Genomic DNA, 15,166 nt, shown 5'->3' with positions numbered 1-15,166 from the left:
GTTAATCCATACGACTAATTTATTTTTATCCGAGCTTCTCTTCAAGGCTCTCATACATGAGGAAAATGGGGCAAAATTAGTGCCTTGGCTGTATTGATGTTTTCCCATATTTTTCACCAGACCTGATTAGAACTAACCTAGATGAGAACTTTCTGCCGCAACAACATTAGTAAGCACATTATTTGTGGAGTAGATACAAGGTTCTGTCTCCAACATTAAATGCTTTGTAGATGGAGAAGAAGTCTAGTGCCAAGGTTTGTACATTCCATAGAGATTTTTGCTGTCTTGATCACATGGCACCATCATTTTTTTGTTTGAGGTGTAATACAAAATGACGACGTACAAAATGTAAGGTTGCTCAATCAAATTATATTAAGTTCCTCATTTGTAGGAATAATTTAAATAGTTAATACTACAATATATTTCATTATTATTGATCAGTTTCGGAGGATGATGAAAGATTTTTAGGATAAGCAATCTATGGTTCAGAACATTTTGTTGTGTCGTCATAAAAAAATCAACTTTTCAATGGGCAAGTGAACTACAACAGTTGTCATCCTGACTATAATGATTACAAATATATGTATACATTATGGTTAACTTCAAAAAAAGTCATTCTATTGGCACAAGATTCATATACATCGGCCATTTGTGAAGCAAATATTAGCCCAAAACAGTTGGAACACAGTCATCAATGTTAAAGCCAAAAGAAATACAAAAGTTGTCAACAACACTCTTGACATTCTCTATGTATATCCTAAACAAATGTGCTATCATCAAATGCACTTAACGATGATGTCAGCCATTCCAATATGCATGCAACTTTAATGTTTAATGAAGATAATTCTAATGCAACAATCAATCATTCTAGCAATTCTTTTGGCCACAACTTCTTCCAGGCTAAAATCTCTTCCTTTGTAATTAACTTTCGAATGCCTCCATAAAATCCTTCAACCTCACCTCCTACTTCATGATGACATTTCCTATTGATTGGAGCACGTCTCCATCGAGAACCAGAGGTATATTGATGAAGAGATATTGAATCTTATTAATATAACAAATAACTTGATAGCATTAATATACATTATGGATGAATAGATATTGAATCTTATTATGGACCTTATCCTTGGTGGCTATGAAACGACATCTAACTTGATAGCATTAACTTTGAAGTTTCTAACTGAATGCCCTAAGGCATTGGAGCATTATTAAAGAAAACATCAATGGATAATATTTGAATTGTGGGTATTTGTAAATTATGTTGGTTTTAGACAGTTATAGTTATAGTTATATATGCGCTCTTATGATGATGTGATTGGGACTGTAAGTTTTTTTGTCACGTTTATCTGTTTGAAAAATAGATGAAATTATTGGCTTTCATTCCTGATAAATAATTATTTCTTAATTTTATTCTTCCCTGCAGGAACCAAAATTTAGACGTGTTGTGCCAATTATTGCAAAGCCTTTGCTCTCATAGGAGCCTTCTAAACTCCACAAAATTTGAGTTGTAAAGCATAATTGCTCAGTGGAAATAGGATATCGTGCACATTTCTTCCTCCTTCCCATTGTTTTGTATAAAATAAATCATTTGACGAATGAAACAATGGTGTGGAGGAAGAAATGTGCATGATACCTTGACTCTCATGCATCAAGCAATTACACTTTATAATCAAGTTTTTTGCAGTTTTGAACGCTCCTATGAGAGCAAAGCTTTAAAAAAAAATGGGACAGGGCGTCTCAATTGCGACATATGTTGGTCTCAATTGCGACCAATATTTGTCGCAATTGAGACACCAAACTGGCAACATTTACGTTGCGAGTATGGCTCTAGCGTCAAAAGCTAAGGGTTTGTCATCGAAATTCTGACTCAAAATTGGGCAAGTTTACGTCGAAATTGGGAAAATAACAGTTTAGGTTGGATAGAGAAATAGACGAAATTTGTGTCGGTAAATTGACGTTTATGTAGTCAAAATTTTGACGCGTAATGAATGTGGCAAAAAACCAACCAAATTTGTCCGACGACGACTTTGGTAGCTTTAGCAACCAACTTGTGTCAAAATTGAGACCTTTTTGCGTCGCAAATTAGGCCTAAATTTACTAGTGCCTTTTTCCAATTGCCTTAGTTCAGAATAATTTTTGGGACTTCTCCCATATACAATCTAGAATGGTGGTTTACTAGTACTCCTATTGAAAAAATTATTATATACAAATTCTGCCTGTGGTGAAATAATATCTCATCCTTTTGGTTTAATTTCAACTAAACATTTCAACAAGTTTCCCAAACTATGATTCACAACTTTTGTTTGTCCATCAATCTATGGATGATGTGATGAACTAAATTGCAAATATTTCTTCAATTTCTTCCATAATATATGCCATAAATACCCAACAATTTTGGTATCTCGATCTAAAACTATACTCTTTGGTAGATCATGTAGTCTCACCACTTCTTTGAAAAACAACTTTGCCAAATGAACAACATCACTAGTCTTCTTGCAGGGAATGAAATGTGCCATCTTTGAAAACCTGTCAACCACCACAGAAATAGAATCATGCCCTCACTGAGTCCTTGGTAAACCAAGAATGAAATCCATGCAAACATCCTCCCATGACTTCTTTGATATAAGTGATGGCTGATACAATCCCATATTCTGCTTCACCCCTTTCACCATCTGACATAATTTGTAACTTTGTACAAACTTCTTCAAATCTTGCTACAAATGTGGCTAGTAATAATTCTTAACAACTAAAGCAATGGTCTTATCTCTCCCAAAGTGTCCAGCCAATCTTCCACTATGCTTCTCTTTGATGAGATTCACTCTCATTAAACTTCTTGGAATGCACAACTGGCTCCCTTTGAACAACATACCATCTTGGATTATGAAATCCAACCACTTCACATTGTCAAGAGTAATAGGTTCTATACAAGCCTTCCACGATTCACCAAAACCAGGATCCTCTGTATATAAATTATCGAGTTCTATGAACTCAACCACCTCAATCTACATTTCTGCCAACAAAATGTGTCTTGTACAAAGAGCATCTACAACTTTATTAGACTTCCACTTCTATGTTTCAAAACAAATATATAACTCTGCAAAAACTCAACCCACTTCAAATGCCTTTGGTTTAATTTTTGTTAACTATTAAAAATTTTACAAAGCTTGATGATCAGTATAAAAGGAAAACTCTTCAAGAAGAAGATAGTAAGATCTATTAGATTTCCACAATCCTACTAATGCTTTAAAATTTTTGGATTTGATTGTGTATAGTTTTTTTACATCAATGTTTCAGATCATACTACATGATCCATCATTAGGATGCTAGAGAGAAAAGAACATGATGATGGTTTCGTGTTCTTTTCTCTTTAGTATCCTGATGATGGATCATGTAGTATGATCTGAAATGTTGATGTAAAAAAATATACACAATCAAATCCAAAAATTTGAAAGCAAGAAGATAGTGTCTTTTTTTACTCATTATTCCCTCATGTCTTTTTTTACTCATTATCTTTTTGGTGGGTGGTTTATTTTGTTTCTAATGTTTTATCTTTTTAATTTCTTTATTTTATCCTTTTTAATTACTTTATTTAAATGATTAGCTTCACCATTATTTATTAAGATTTTAATTTTAGTGGTATATGTTGATTGTTATTATTATTAGTTTTGTTTCTTTTACTCTCATTATTGCTGTTGTTGTTTTGATTTTATTGTTAACTTTTAGTTTATTTGAATAATTTCCCCCCTTTTTAACTTCATATTTTCATTCTTTTTTATGTTTTCACTTTTGACCTTGTAATCTCCTCTAGTGTTCCTTATTTTTATTCTTTTCATGTTTTTGACCAATTTTTATTGTTTTCTCCTTTTAGGTTACATTTTATTCCTTATCGTTTTTCTTTCTTTTCTAATTATTTCCCTTTTTATCTTTTTATTTTCTTTCCCCTTTTTACTTGTTAGTCAACTACTAGCTTTTGACCTTTGCTCATTGTTTGTTCACTTCATCCCTTTTCCCTTTTCTTATCCTATTAGATCTACAATTAGAGATTATTTTTCTCTTTATGCTTTCTTCCATTTTGATGATGGATCATAGAGTTTCATCCAAAACGTTGATGGTAAAACTACATACACAATCAAATCTAGAAGCATTAGCAACTAAATTTTTTCAAGAAGTAAGGTCTTCAATATTTTCTGTAACTTCTTCTATTTTTCCTCTAAAATCCAAGACATTTTAAAAAATTGTAATCAACTAGTCATAATTTTGTGGTAGGTGATTGAAATCCCATTGGCTCCCTTATTTCTATATAAGGTATATCATAACCATATGATTAGGTTCTTGATTAGTCATCTAGGTTCCTACAGTTTGTAGTTTTTGCAGGTTGGAGTCAAGCAAACTATTAATTCTTATATTGAAAATGAAATTACATCATATGCATTCTATAGAAGCATTAAAATCTTTGAAGATAATGGAGTGTGGATTCATTTTGAAATTGTCTCCTAATTGTGTGTGTTAAGTCTTTTTAAATTATGAAGTAAGCTTTTGTTGTATTAGGATTTTTAAGGTTGTTTGCAATATCATTCTTGTTTTTTACTTCATCTTGAAAGGAGATACTTAATTTGTTTTAAATCAAATACAAGGGTATAATTTCATCACTTACAATCTTAAAGGAGAATCTAGTCATGGATATACTAGGTAGTTTAGTGTGAGGTGTCAAATATGATTAATCCTAGGCTTTTGAATTCTTATTTTGTAATTTTTTGGGGTTTGGTTATCTTGACTTTATTTTCTCTAAAGGCATTTATTTGCATAGTTTTGAAGGATAAAGGTGCAAAGTTGTTAGAATTCATAAAATAATAATATTAAAAAAATTACTTCCATGTTCTTGTTTCTACTTTATCAGGTTAGAGATTTTTAAAGGTGTTCCTTGGTCTTGAAAAGGACCGATGTCCATGAGATCTAGTTTGGATTAACATCATATGAACATGGATTGTATCAAGAGGAATAAATCTTGTAAAATACAATATCCAAAAGTTTTATAATTGCATAATTATGACATTGTCACAAAACTACCATCCTTAGTATATGAGACACAAAAGTGCAAGAAAATTAAACCATACTGTTTAACCTTGATCATTTTTCATTATATTAAAATCCATTAATGATAAAATAATCAATCTTTTTGAGGGTTTCAAGGAGCCTAGTGGAAAAATACAACATATAGACAAGATAAGAGCACCTAGGATACTAGTACCCAAGAAAAATAGTAACATTCATATTTATTGGGCTCCAATATAAATAATCTAAACTAAAGATACAATCATTTTAAGGCTTAGTTGCCAATGACACAAGCAAATAACAATTAGTTTCCAAGACATTCCAAGAACCAAGCTCGACTACCTATGAGATGTTGGAAATGATTGAAATAATTATAAGAAAAGTTGAGGGAGATTGCTGGAATAAAATATGGAACTAGTAAAGAATGTCCTCAATCATTGTTTTGTCATTGATGTCAAACTTGCTACTTGCAGGGATGACGATTGCTTTAGTGATCCAAATACTATCAATTAGTTGATTGTCAAGGTGGAGGCAATTAATAAGATGTAACTAAAATACCTAGAGAAAGGTTGAAGTTATGATGTTGGAATGAAGTACAAGGATCAACTAAGCCATTGATGAAAGAATGTATTTGATGACATACTACAAAGAATGGGCACACTGAAACATATCAAAGATTTAAGGTTTTAACCAAGTCTTTTGTGAAGCTCAAACTAAGTTCATTAGAGAGAAGGAGCCGGGCAAGCTAGTAAGAGCCGAGCAAGTTCTAGTTAATGCTGAGTAAACTTCAAGTGCCGAGTAAGTTCAAGTGCCAAGTGAGTTCAAGTGCCGAGTAAGTCCAAGTGCCGAGTAGGTTCAAGTGCCGAGCAAGTTCAATGCCAAGCAAGTTCAAGTGCCGAGCTAGTATAGGTGCCGAGTAACACAGAGGTGTCGAGTACCAGTAAGTCAATAATGCCGAGTTGCTACATTATTTAGGAAATCGAAGATTCGCCAGATCTAAGCCGACAAGGTTGTTATCTAGAAATTTGTGAATTAAAAGAAAGATAAGAATGATGAGTTGGTGGCATAGAACACCATGTAGAACGTTTTTAAGATACAACTGGAAAAGTTTCAAGAAAACAAGATATGGGGTAGATACATTGTATCCTACCTAATCAATTTTGAAACCCTAAAATTGAAGAGGGAAAATTGAGCGGTAAAGGCAAATCAAACTTCTATATAAGAAGACATAAGTTAATAAAAAAAGGTGAGAGAGAGCGAGAGGGGACATAAGGAAAGGAGATAGTGGTCAAGCATAAAAGCATGAAATGCTGAAGAATGTGACTAGGAGAAGATAGCACAGAAATTCTATTTGTATAGACGACCACAAAGATGATTGCATTGGCAGAATGAGTGAGAAGACTCAAGAAGACGAAGCTTTAGAGGAAGACAAGCCGTCAGAGCTAAAGAGATTAAAGCCAAGCATAAGGATTGAACTGAAAGTGTGATCTGAAATCTGCAAAGTATGTTGTAAGTTATATCAGATCAAAAGACCATTATTGTTACTTTCTAGCAATTGTAACTATAAGTCTAAATCCTATGGACTTAGGTTGGTTTAACAGCCATTAGAAAAATCCTTTAACAGGGTGACATTCCAAGTGAATGTTCTAAAGACCTTTAACCAGGCCCATTCCTAACAGTTTGGTGAAATCCTCTAACAAGGTCACATTTAACAGTGTGTTGTAAGCCTTTAACAAGGCAGGCTTTTAACATGGCATCACTTCAAAAGAGTAGAATCAAGTAGCATGTTACTGGTGGTTTTTCCCAAATTGGGTTTCCACGTAAATCATTGTGTCATGTGTTGACCTTGAGTGTTTATCTTTGCATGTTGATTTATTGTAACTTGCTTATATGATTGATTTAAGTTTGAATAGATGAAAAGGATATGGATTCATTAAAAGTAGTAAAAAGGTATTACTAGGGCATTTGGACCTTGAATAACTGATTCACCCCCCCCCCCCCCCTCAGTTATTTTAAACAATTCTAACATGAGATTCTATAACACTAATTGGACCTTGAAACATTATAAGGCACTAAGACTAAGGTCAAATAGCGATTCAATCTCTCTAAGTACAAGACACCCAAGATGCACATATGTTGAAAGATATACAAGGGAATGGTATCCTTAACAAGGCTTCAATTCTTCCCTACCTAAGATGGAAAAATTGGATGTGGATTCCACACTTCTTTTTTTATCAAGGGACACTCACGAGAACCTAAAACATATTGAAATGAGTCAGTTTTCTTGAGAAGGAATACCTATGATCTTACTAACCACTTAGGACTTACAACACCAAATGAAACCAACATGTCATTTAACAAAAGATCATTTTAACCCCAAAATTAAGATGTCCAAGTTCATTTCAAGATAAAGTGTTAAAGAATTTAAAGCATATATTAGACATGGGTTCTTGACTATAACATCAATGCATATAAAATAGATACAATATTGTAGGGAACATAAAAACCATCCTTAAAAGAAGTTAAATTATTAAATTTTAGTGAAAATTTTATATGACTCACATATCATTCAATATATTTTTTACATTTTAATAAAATAAGTAAATATTAAAATAGGGAATTCATACCACATGAGCACACAACTAGATCTCTTTTAAAGTTCCTTAATCCTCAACATTGGTTTCTTCATCACCCAACATCATGGTACCCTTATGTCTACTTCTACTATGCTAGTATACAGCCACAAGGTTCATAAATAAACTAATGCAAAAAATAATGGGAGAAGGATTAAACGTATCTCATACACAAAGTATGCACTTAACATGCACATCACAAAAAAAATTTCAATCAACATCATATCTATGAATTAAGTACAAAATGCCATTGGGAATAAACATAAGTGATAGAAAAAAAACTCTCATTGGGCACAATCACCAGTGAAAAATAAATAAATTTCAACTGGGTAAATTAACTAATGCTATAAACATACAACCCTTATTAGACTCAATCATCAAAAAAAAAATAAAAATTCATCACTGGGGACAATCACCAATGACATAAATAATACAACCCAAGATACATGTATAAATGCATTACTTCTAAGATGTTAGAGATGAGGCGAGGAATCATAAAGATAACTAGTATTGCTAAGAAAAGTATTTAGTATGATCAATTGGCTCCTTGAAGAACCTAACTTATAAGTCCTAATGCCACTAGGGTGGGTAAGCTCTCTATGCTCATGTTTATCTTCTACAAACACTCTAGCCATGCTATATATAGATCAATGTCTTAATTAATTTTAACTACCCCAATTCCATTAGTTTTCACTTATATTGTTTCTCCTCTTATCAAATTTGTATAAATTTAGGTCTCATATCATATAAAAAAGGTTGTTTCATATGTACTACATGCAAATATAAAGGAAATCTTCACTTAATAGGAAACATCTTACAAAAATATTATAATAAATAAATGAAATCCAAGAATAATCAATGCACATAGAGGTGAAAATTGTAAAGTTGGTTGGAGGCTTCAACGAAGCGAAACTAGTGGTAGATACAAACTTGGATGTGATATACATTCTTGATGTAAGTTTTGAGATAGAAAATACCTCTTATCCTTTAGAAGTTGATCCATGGTATAATTATGCAATATTTTATTGGAAAACATGAAGTTTCCAGTTAAGATGAAAGATATATTGGTGGAGATATTGATGATATGTCAAATCAATATAAACTTGGTGGAGATATTGAGGGGCGATAAAATGGTTTGTAGTGAAATTTATTTTAGCACCATTGCAACTTGAATATACAGATGTTAAGAAAACAAGTATTGTAATTATATACATCTATACTTATGCTCTTAAGGCACTTGAAACATGTATAAGGTTTTTTATATAAGGTATTTCACAATCAACTTAGAAATCTTCAAAATTTACCAAGTTATAATTGTGAGATGAAGAAGTTATTCTAAATGAATAGGGAAAACTTGGCTCGCTCTCAATAATATTTCTCATCATATATCATGCTCATTTCAGAACTACCGTGTTAATGTGATGCCATATTTGTTCATGTCATGCTCTCTATAAGATTTTTGGAAATAACCTATAATTAAGTAAATGACTTTTTTTTTTGTTAAAATGGATGAAATAATTGCATTCAACCGAGCTTGTATCTTCTACTTACATGAATTATATTGACTTTGAATTTTTTTGGGTAGTAGCTTGTATAAAGTTATATTTAACTGATTTTTTAGGAATGAAATAGAATCCACTTAGCAAATGCACCTAAGATATTCATGATGTAAGTTTTAAGCTAGTGTATGCCCTTGACCCATATTATAAGGATTTGATACTTTACTTGGAAATCACCAATTGTCCTCTTGGAGTGATTTAGAATCAATCCAAAGAATACAATCTTGGTAAAGAAAGGGGGAATAATAAACTTGTTTAAATTGCAATTTATTTTAGCGTCATTGTAACTTGAAAGTATAGGTGACAAAAAGGAAAAAATTGTATGTATATACAAACCTAATTTATACAAAACAATTGAAATCCCTACACATATGCTTACCCATTCTTTAAAACTTTTTTCATAACAAACTGAAAATTCCGTAAACTAAGTGACATCAATGCAAAAAATAGACCAAGCTTTGATAGTTATAACAAAATAGACACAAAAATATTCTGGCTTACTCTTAATATTATTTGATATCACACATCAAGGTCATCTATTAACTATCATGCTCATGCAATGTCATATTTGTTCACATAATGCTCTTTGTAATAATATCTTTGAAAATTGTTGAAGATTTGGCAAATGACATATTTTTATAAAAAATGAATGAATGCATCTAGTCACTCTTATATGTTGAAGTACCTTTTATTATTATGACTTTGAATGTTTTTAGGGAGTACATGACTTTGAATGTTTTTAGGTAGTACATTGGAAAAAGATATATTTAAATATTTTTTTGAGAAGGAAAATCATTTGAAAAATGTTTGGGGAAAGACCAACCTTAGAAGGACAGATCAAACACCAAATCAAGAACAAAGTTGATTGGGTAAGGACCTCAATAATGTTAACTTCAAATCTGCTTCAATACGGAAGAATACTGTATCAATATAAAATGAAAACTTACATCATAAGTACAACATATAGTAGCTAAAACTTTATTCCAGAAGATATTTTATTCCACAAGTTGTGATCAATCGCTTCCAGTGAACAGGAATACGTTTTGAAGAGTTGTGGGCAACTTCACTTAACTTCATGCGATTGCCAAGTGTTGGGTGGGCTGAGGTGGGATTAGACAATGGATTGATAATGGTATCAAAAAGGCTTTGCCACATGAAATAATCTCAGAACAAGATCAGTTCCACGTGAAATAGCACTACTTGATCATTAAATGATCCTTTAAGAGTACAAATTTTAGTATAGGACTTACCACCTCTTATCACATTTCTTTATGAATGTGTCATATGTGCATGACACCTATTAAAGTCCTAAAGATTAAGGATATCTTCTCAAATGAATTTTGTCCTTTGCCGTATAAAGACTTACGAGATGACATGAGTTCATTGAATGTCCAATCTAAATTGAATTTTATTCACAGTACCCCACTTGTACGTAGAATTTTGTAACCCCACGTCTTCCATGAGAGAAATTCAATGTGATTTATGATTCCACTAAGAAATGAGATCTTTTGGAGAAGAGAGATTGGCCATGTCTATATATAGGACTACCAACTTCACTCTGTATCTATTGAAAATTGGAAGGAGTTCATATGGAGATGGAAAAAGAGATACGCTTAGGCACCCACATACAGCAGCAGCACGCATTGCAGAGCATATGTATGAAATCACATTGGGTTTATGCAGTCTTTTGGAGGATCCTTCCTAGAATCTTCCCTCCACCTGAGTGAGTACTGTTATTGTGTTATCATTTTCTGAGTTGGGTTGATGGTGGAGAATTTTTTCAGTTTAAATGTTAAGAAGTAAGGTATGTACACGAAATTTGAAATTTGTAGTACAGTTATGTGCTTCAGACTGAGACTTTGATAGACTTATATACAAGTGACCTAATATTTGAAATATAAAAACAATTTTAATTGTTTCTTTTATATTACTTTGAAAATATAAAATCATTTTTAATTATTTCTTCTATATTACTTTGATGAATCGTAGTTGTATTAATGTATAGAGAAACATAATGGTAAAATACAACAGAGAGCAAGGTGTTGAAAATTTCCAGTAATCACCCTCTAACCAATATAGTGATAGAGCAAATGACTAAGAGGGTTTTGGCTATCTTTCATTCTGGCTCGAGCTTGAAACATAAACCTTTACATATTGATAATATTCTGCATTCGTTAATCTTTTTAAAATTATTAGTATATGCTGAAATAATCATCACTAGTTGAAATATAACGATAGATCTTTTGAACTAGGTGTTACTTTCAGAGAGTTCAAGATGTTAATTTAGAAGTTTATTAATATTGTGAGTTTACTGGAAAGGGTAATTTAAAATATAGATATTGCTATTAAGAATTAATTGAATTGTTTTTTATTCAATAATTGATTTATATTTGTGAATAGTGATCAGCAAAATTCTATTTTTCATAAGAATGAATGGTATACTAAGTATTCATTGCATCTTAATAATGTTTACAGTGGTTAAGGTCTTGAATTTCAATACTTTATTTCTTGAAACATCATCTAGATGCAATGAGTGCCGAGTGTACCATTCATTCTCATGAAACATGAATTCTTAAAGACTATTATTCATTGAAAATAAATCATTAAAATTAATTTTTAAACAGAATTTAATTCTGACAACAATATTATAATTTTGTGTAACCCTAAACTAGTTGTATTACGATGAAATATGATCTTATCATTGTATATTACTATAGAAATTGAAACATTCTCTTTTCACAAGATGGAATACAGAAGAGCAGATTTGTAACAGATCCAGGGAAAACTCAAGGAATTGGTTAGTCCCATATCCAAGATTTACATGTTTCTCTCTATCAAATCTACCTAATTAAATGTAACAGCTTTTAGGACCTTCGGGGTTATGTTTCTACTTGGTCAGGATGCTGGTGTGGGAAGATGGATTTTGTGACTTCAATTGTGGTTTGCAACCTGAGCTGTTCTTCAAGATGACCCACGAGATCTACAACTATGGAGAAGGGTGAGCATATTTTACATTGTATCCATCATAGAGACTTAGAAGGAACCAAATTTTCATAAAATTTACTTTCTATAGAAATGTTTTCGATGGTAAAAATCTTATCTAGATAAGATCGTTTCTTAATTCAAAGTTTTCGGTCCACATATTATTTTTGGGTTAATGGATCAATGATTATTGTAAAACATTAACTTAGTAACACTGTTGAATTTAAAACAATCATTTTATATCTACATATAGAAAGCTCAATCTGATCTTTTAAAATCTAAACCTTGATTCTATTCTTTAGAAAAATGAGAGACCATACCTGTTACACTTGTTAATGCTGTTTGAACAAGGGAAAGAAAGTATAGTTAAGTAATCAGCTTCCATTGGAGTAGTACATCAGATTTTTATATTTTAAAAGGGGGGACCACATATTTCAGGATCTAGAAATAAACTGTACTTATAGAGATTTCTGTATCTAACGGATTTTGCATTTTGGAGCAAAGTATAATGGGCAAAATTTCAGCCAGTCAGGGTCATAAATGGATATTCAGGGGCCAATCAGTCGATCCTGAAATCAATGTTCTAAGAAAATCTGCATATTCTGTAAGTTGTATTTTACTATTTAGAAAACTTAATGCCTTCTACTCTGACCTTTTATGTTTAGTAACTTTACTTCATTGTGATCCTGATAGCATCCAAGAACATGGGAGGCACAGTTCCATTCAGGCATTCAGGTAGTTGATTAAACTTGCAGTCTTAAGTATAATTGCCATGGAACTTATCATAAACAAGTAGAGATGACTCTTGAGAAATTTTACAGACTATAGCTCTGGTTGCTGTAAGGGAAGGACTCCTCCAGTTGGGTTCCACCTTAAAGGTGACAGTATATTGCTCAAGTGCATTTTGTATTTTTTTAATCATATTATATACTTGAATAAATTTTGTTATGCTATGGCCCCGGATCTCACTGATGTAAGGACAAGTTTGATGATCGAATCTTCATGCCCCACTTGCTACTTGTTCTTTATGATTTTTATGGCAGTGGCTTTGTAGTCATGACTTTAGTCATTTATACAAAGGAAATAGTTAGTCATCTTTTTCTTAAACTTGTATTTTTCTATGGTAATCATAAATTTAGTTATTCATAGTCATTTTTTCTTCAACTTATGAAAAAAAAATATAAAATATCAAATTTGTAGCTTCTCTACTACTACTTTACCTATCTAATAATCTTATATTTGTTTCTAGGATTTTGTGTTTCAAAAAATATAAAATACAAAGTTCGTAGCTTCTCTACTACTACTTTACCTATCTAATAATCTTATATTTGTTTCTAGAGTTTTATGTTTCAACCTTTTGCTACAAATAGGTTCTAATAATATCACATTTTTCATATATTGTTTTTCTTCAAATATATGTAATATTATTTATAATAATTTTGCAGGTCAAAGAGGACTTTGAGTATGTGGCTCTTCTTCAAAGAGAGTTCTACTACTTACATGCCATTCCTGGAGTTCTCCTACCCCACACATCTTCTCAAGCATTTGTGGCACAAAACTCTTTTGCCAAAGCTCCCTCAATGGAATCGATGTGCACAACTAAAGGTAATATAGACAAAATGTTATGCCAGGATTCAAATATCCAAGAAAACTACTGGCCTACACAACATATGAACTTAGTAGGAGGATCCAATCAGGGTTCCAGCTTTCAAGCTTGTAATGAGAGTCTGAACACAGCTTCTCATGAGCAACAAGATCTACATTCCCTAGTCAATTGTGTTCCTGGTACAGTGGTCCCTTCAATGTCAAGTCTACAAACCCTACTCTCCACACTTCCCTCTGTAACTCCTTACTCTTCAGCCATTCCATCCTACATGGAACAGCCAGGGGAAGAGAATATGGATGCTATACTACTAAATAAATACAGGACCATTTAATGAAATTTCTCATGGCAGGTTTCTTTACCAATAATATTACAGCTTTCTTCAAGTTCAATTATTTGAATTTAATTTATTATGATTGATTAAATATATTCAAATAAATTCAAATATAAGTTAATCACTTTTAACTAATAAGTTAATAATATGCTCTATCAAAGTTATCGAAAGACAAATCTTAATCTGAATGTATTTTGAAGAGTTTGACTCTGATAAATAGTCTAACATCACATACCTTTATTCTAACTAGTCATACTCAACTAAATAAACCACAACCATTAAACAAGAAATTATATTTATATTTCATAAAAATTATTCTTTAAATTCTTCACACCGAACGTAGCATATTTATTTATGAAAAAATTATGTAAAATTATGAAGAGATAGCATGTATCGCCATAACAAAAACAACCTGTAGTATCTTGTACATTATGCATTATTTGTATGCCGTGTCACATACTAAGGAAAGCAATGATTTGAAGTCTTTCAGATATATATTCTTTCATTCTATCAGAGGATGTCCCAGCCAATATGAATCCTAAATACAGTCATATGGTTTAACTTGTAGTGCTGCAAAGTAAGGACATATGATACTTTTTGGGTCCACTTCTAAAGTATATTGAGTGTGCCTGCAACCTAAATACATGTCATTCATATATTTTTGTACGACAGTGAAGCATTTCCTTTCTCCTGCAGTCATCGTGGTAGTTTTCCTATCCCGTCTAGTCATAATCATGTCCTCGACCTAAAACTTCACAACTACAATTGCATGGCATGTATTTTGTTGTTACCACATCTTAATGCTCTATTTCTCACTATGGTGATCCTTCACCAAATTTTATTTGGTACAAGATCATTTAAGCAAATATCTTAGTACAACCATTTTATTATTTTAATAAATAACTAGCATTTGTGGAAAGCAATATTCCAAAAATGTGTCATTGTGGAAGGGCAGCTTGTAGTTATTAACATTCACTTTGGATGAATTGAAGTTGAAGTTTAG

General features: G+C 31.9%; 1 protein-coding gene across 1 annotated transcript in view; it reads left to right on the top strand.

Annotated features, from left to right (window-relative positions):
• The window catches only part of LOC149566208 (uncharacterized), a 46,535-nt gene extending 32,367 nt beyond the window's left edge, over positions 1-14,168 (top strand). The window contains exons 11-17 of the mRNA XM_089816439.1: positions 10,819-10,967; positions 11,988-12,041; positions 12,144-12,242; positions 12,731-12,830; positions 12,920-12,961; positions 13,048-13,104; positions 13,672-14,168. Coding sequence (XP_089672565.1) covers positions 10,819-10,967; positions 11,988-12,041; positions 12,144-12,242; positions 12,731-12,830; positions 12,920-12,961; positions 13,048-13,104; positions 13,672-14,163 — 993 coding nt within the window. The 3' untranslated portion in view covers positions 14,164-14,168. The remainder of the gene's footprint in view (positions 1-10,818; positions 10,968-11,987; positions 12,042-12,143; positions 12,243-12,730; positions 12,831-12,919; positions 12,962-13,047; positions 13,105-13,671) is intronic.
• Positions 14,169-15,166: the final 998 nt, after the last annotated feature.

The sequence above is a fragment of the Cupressus sempervirens genome, chromosome 3, assembly GCF_028749045.1.
Source record: "Cupressus sempervirens isolate cs-2001-9-10 chromosome 3, ASM2874904v1, whole genome shotgun sequence".
Lineage (NCBI taxonomy): Eukaryota > Viridiplantae > Streptophyta > Pinopsida > Cupressales > Cupressaceae > Cupressus > Cupressus sempervirens.
The sequence above is the reverse complement of the archived record's forward strand: the minus strand, read 5'-3'. Positions and strand labels throughout refer to the sequence as shown.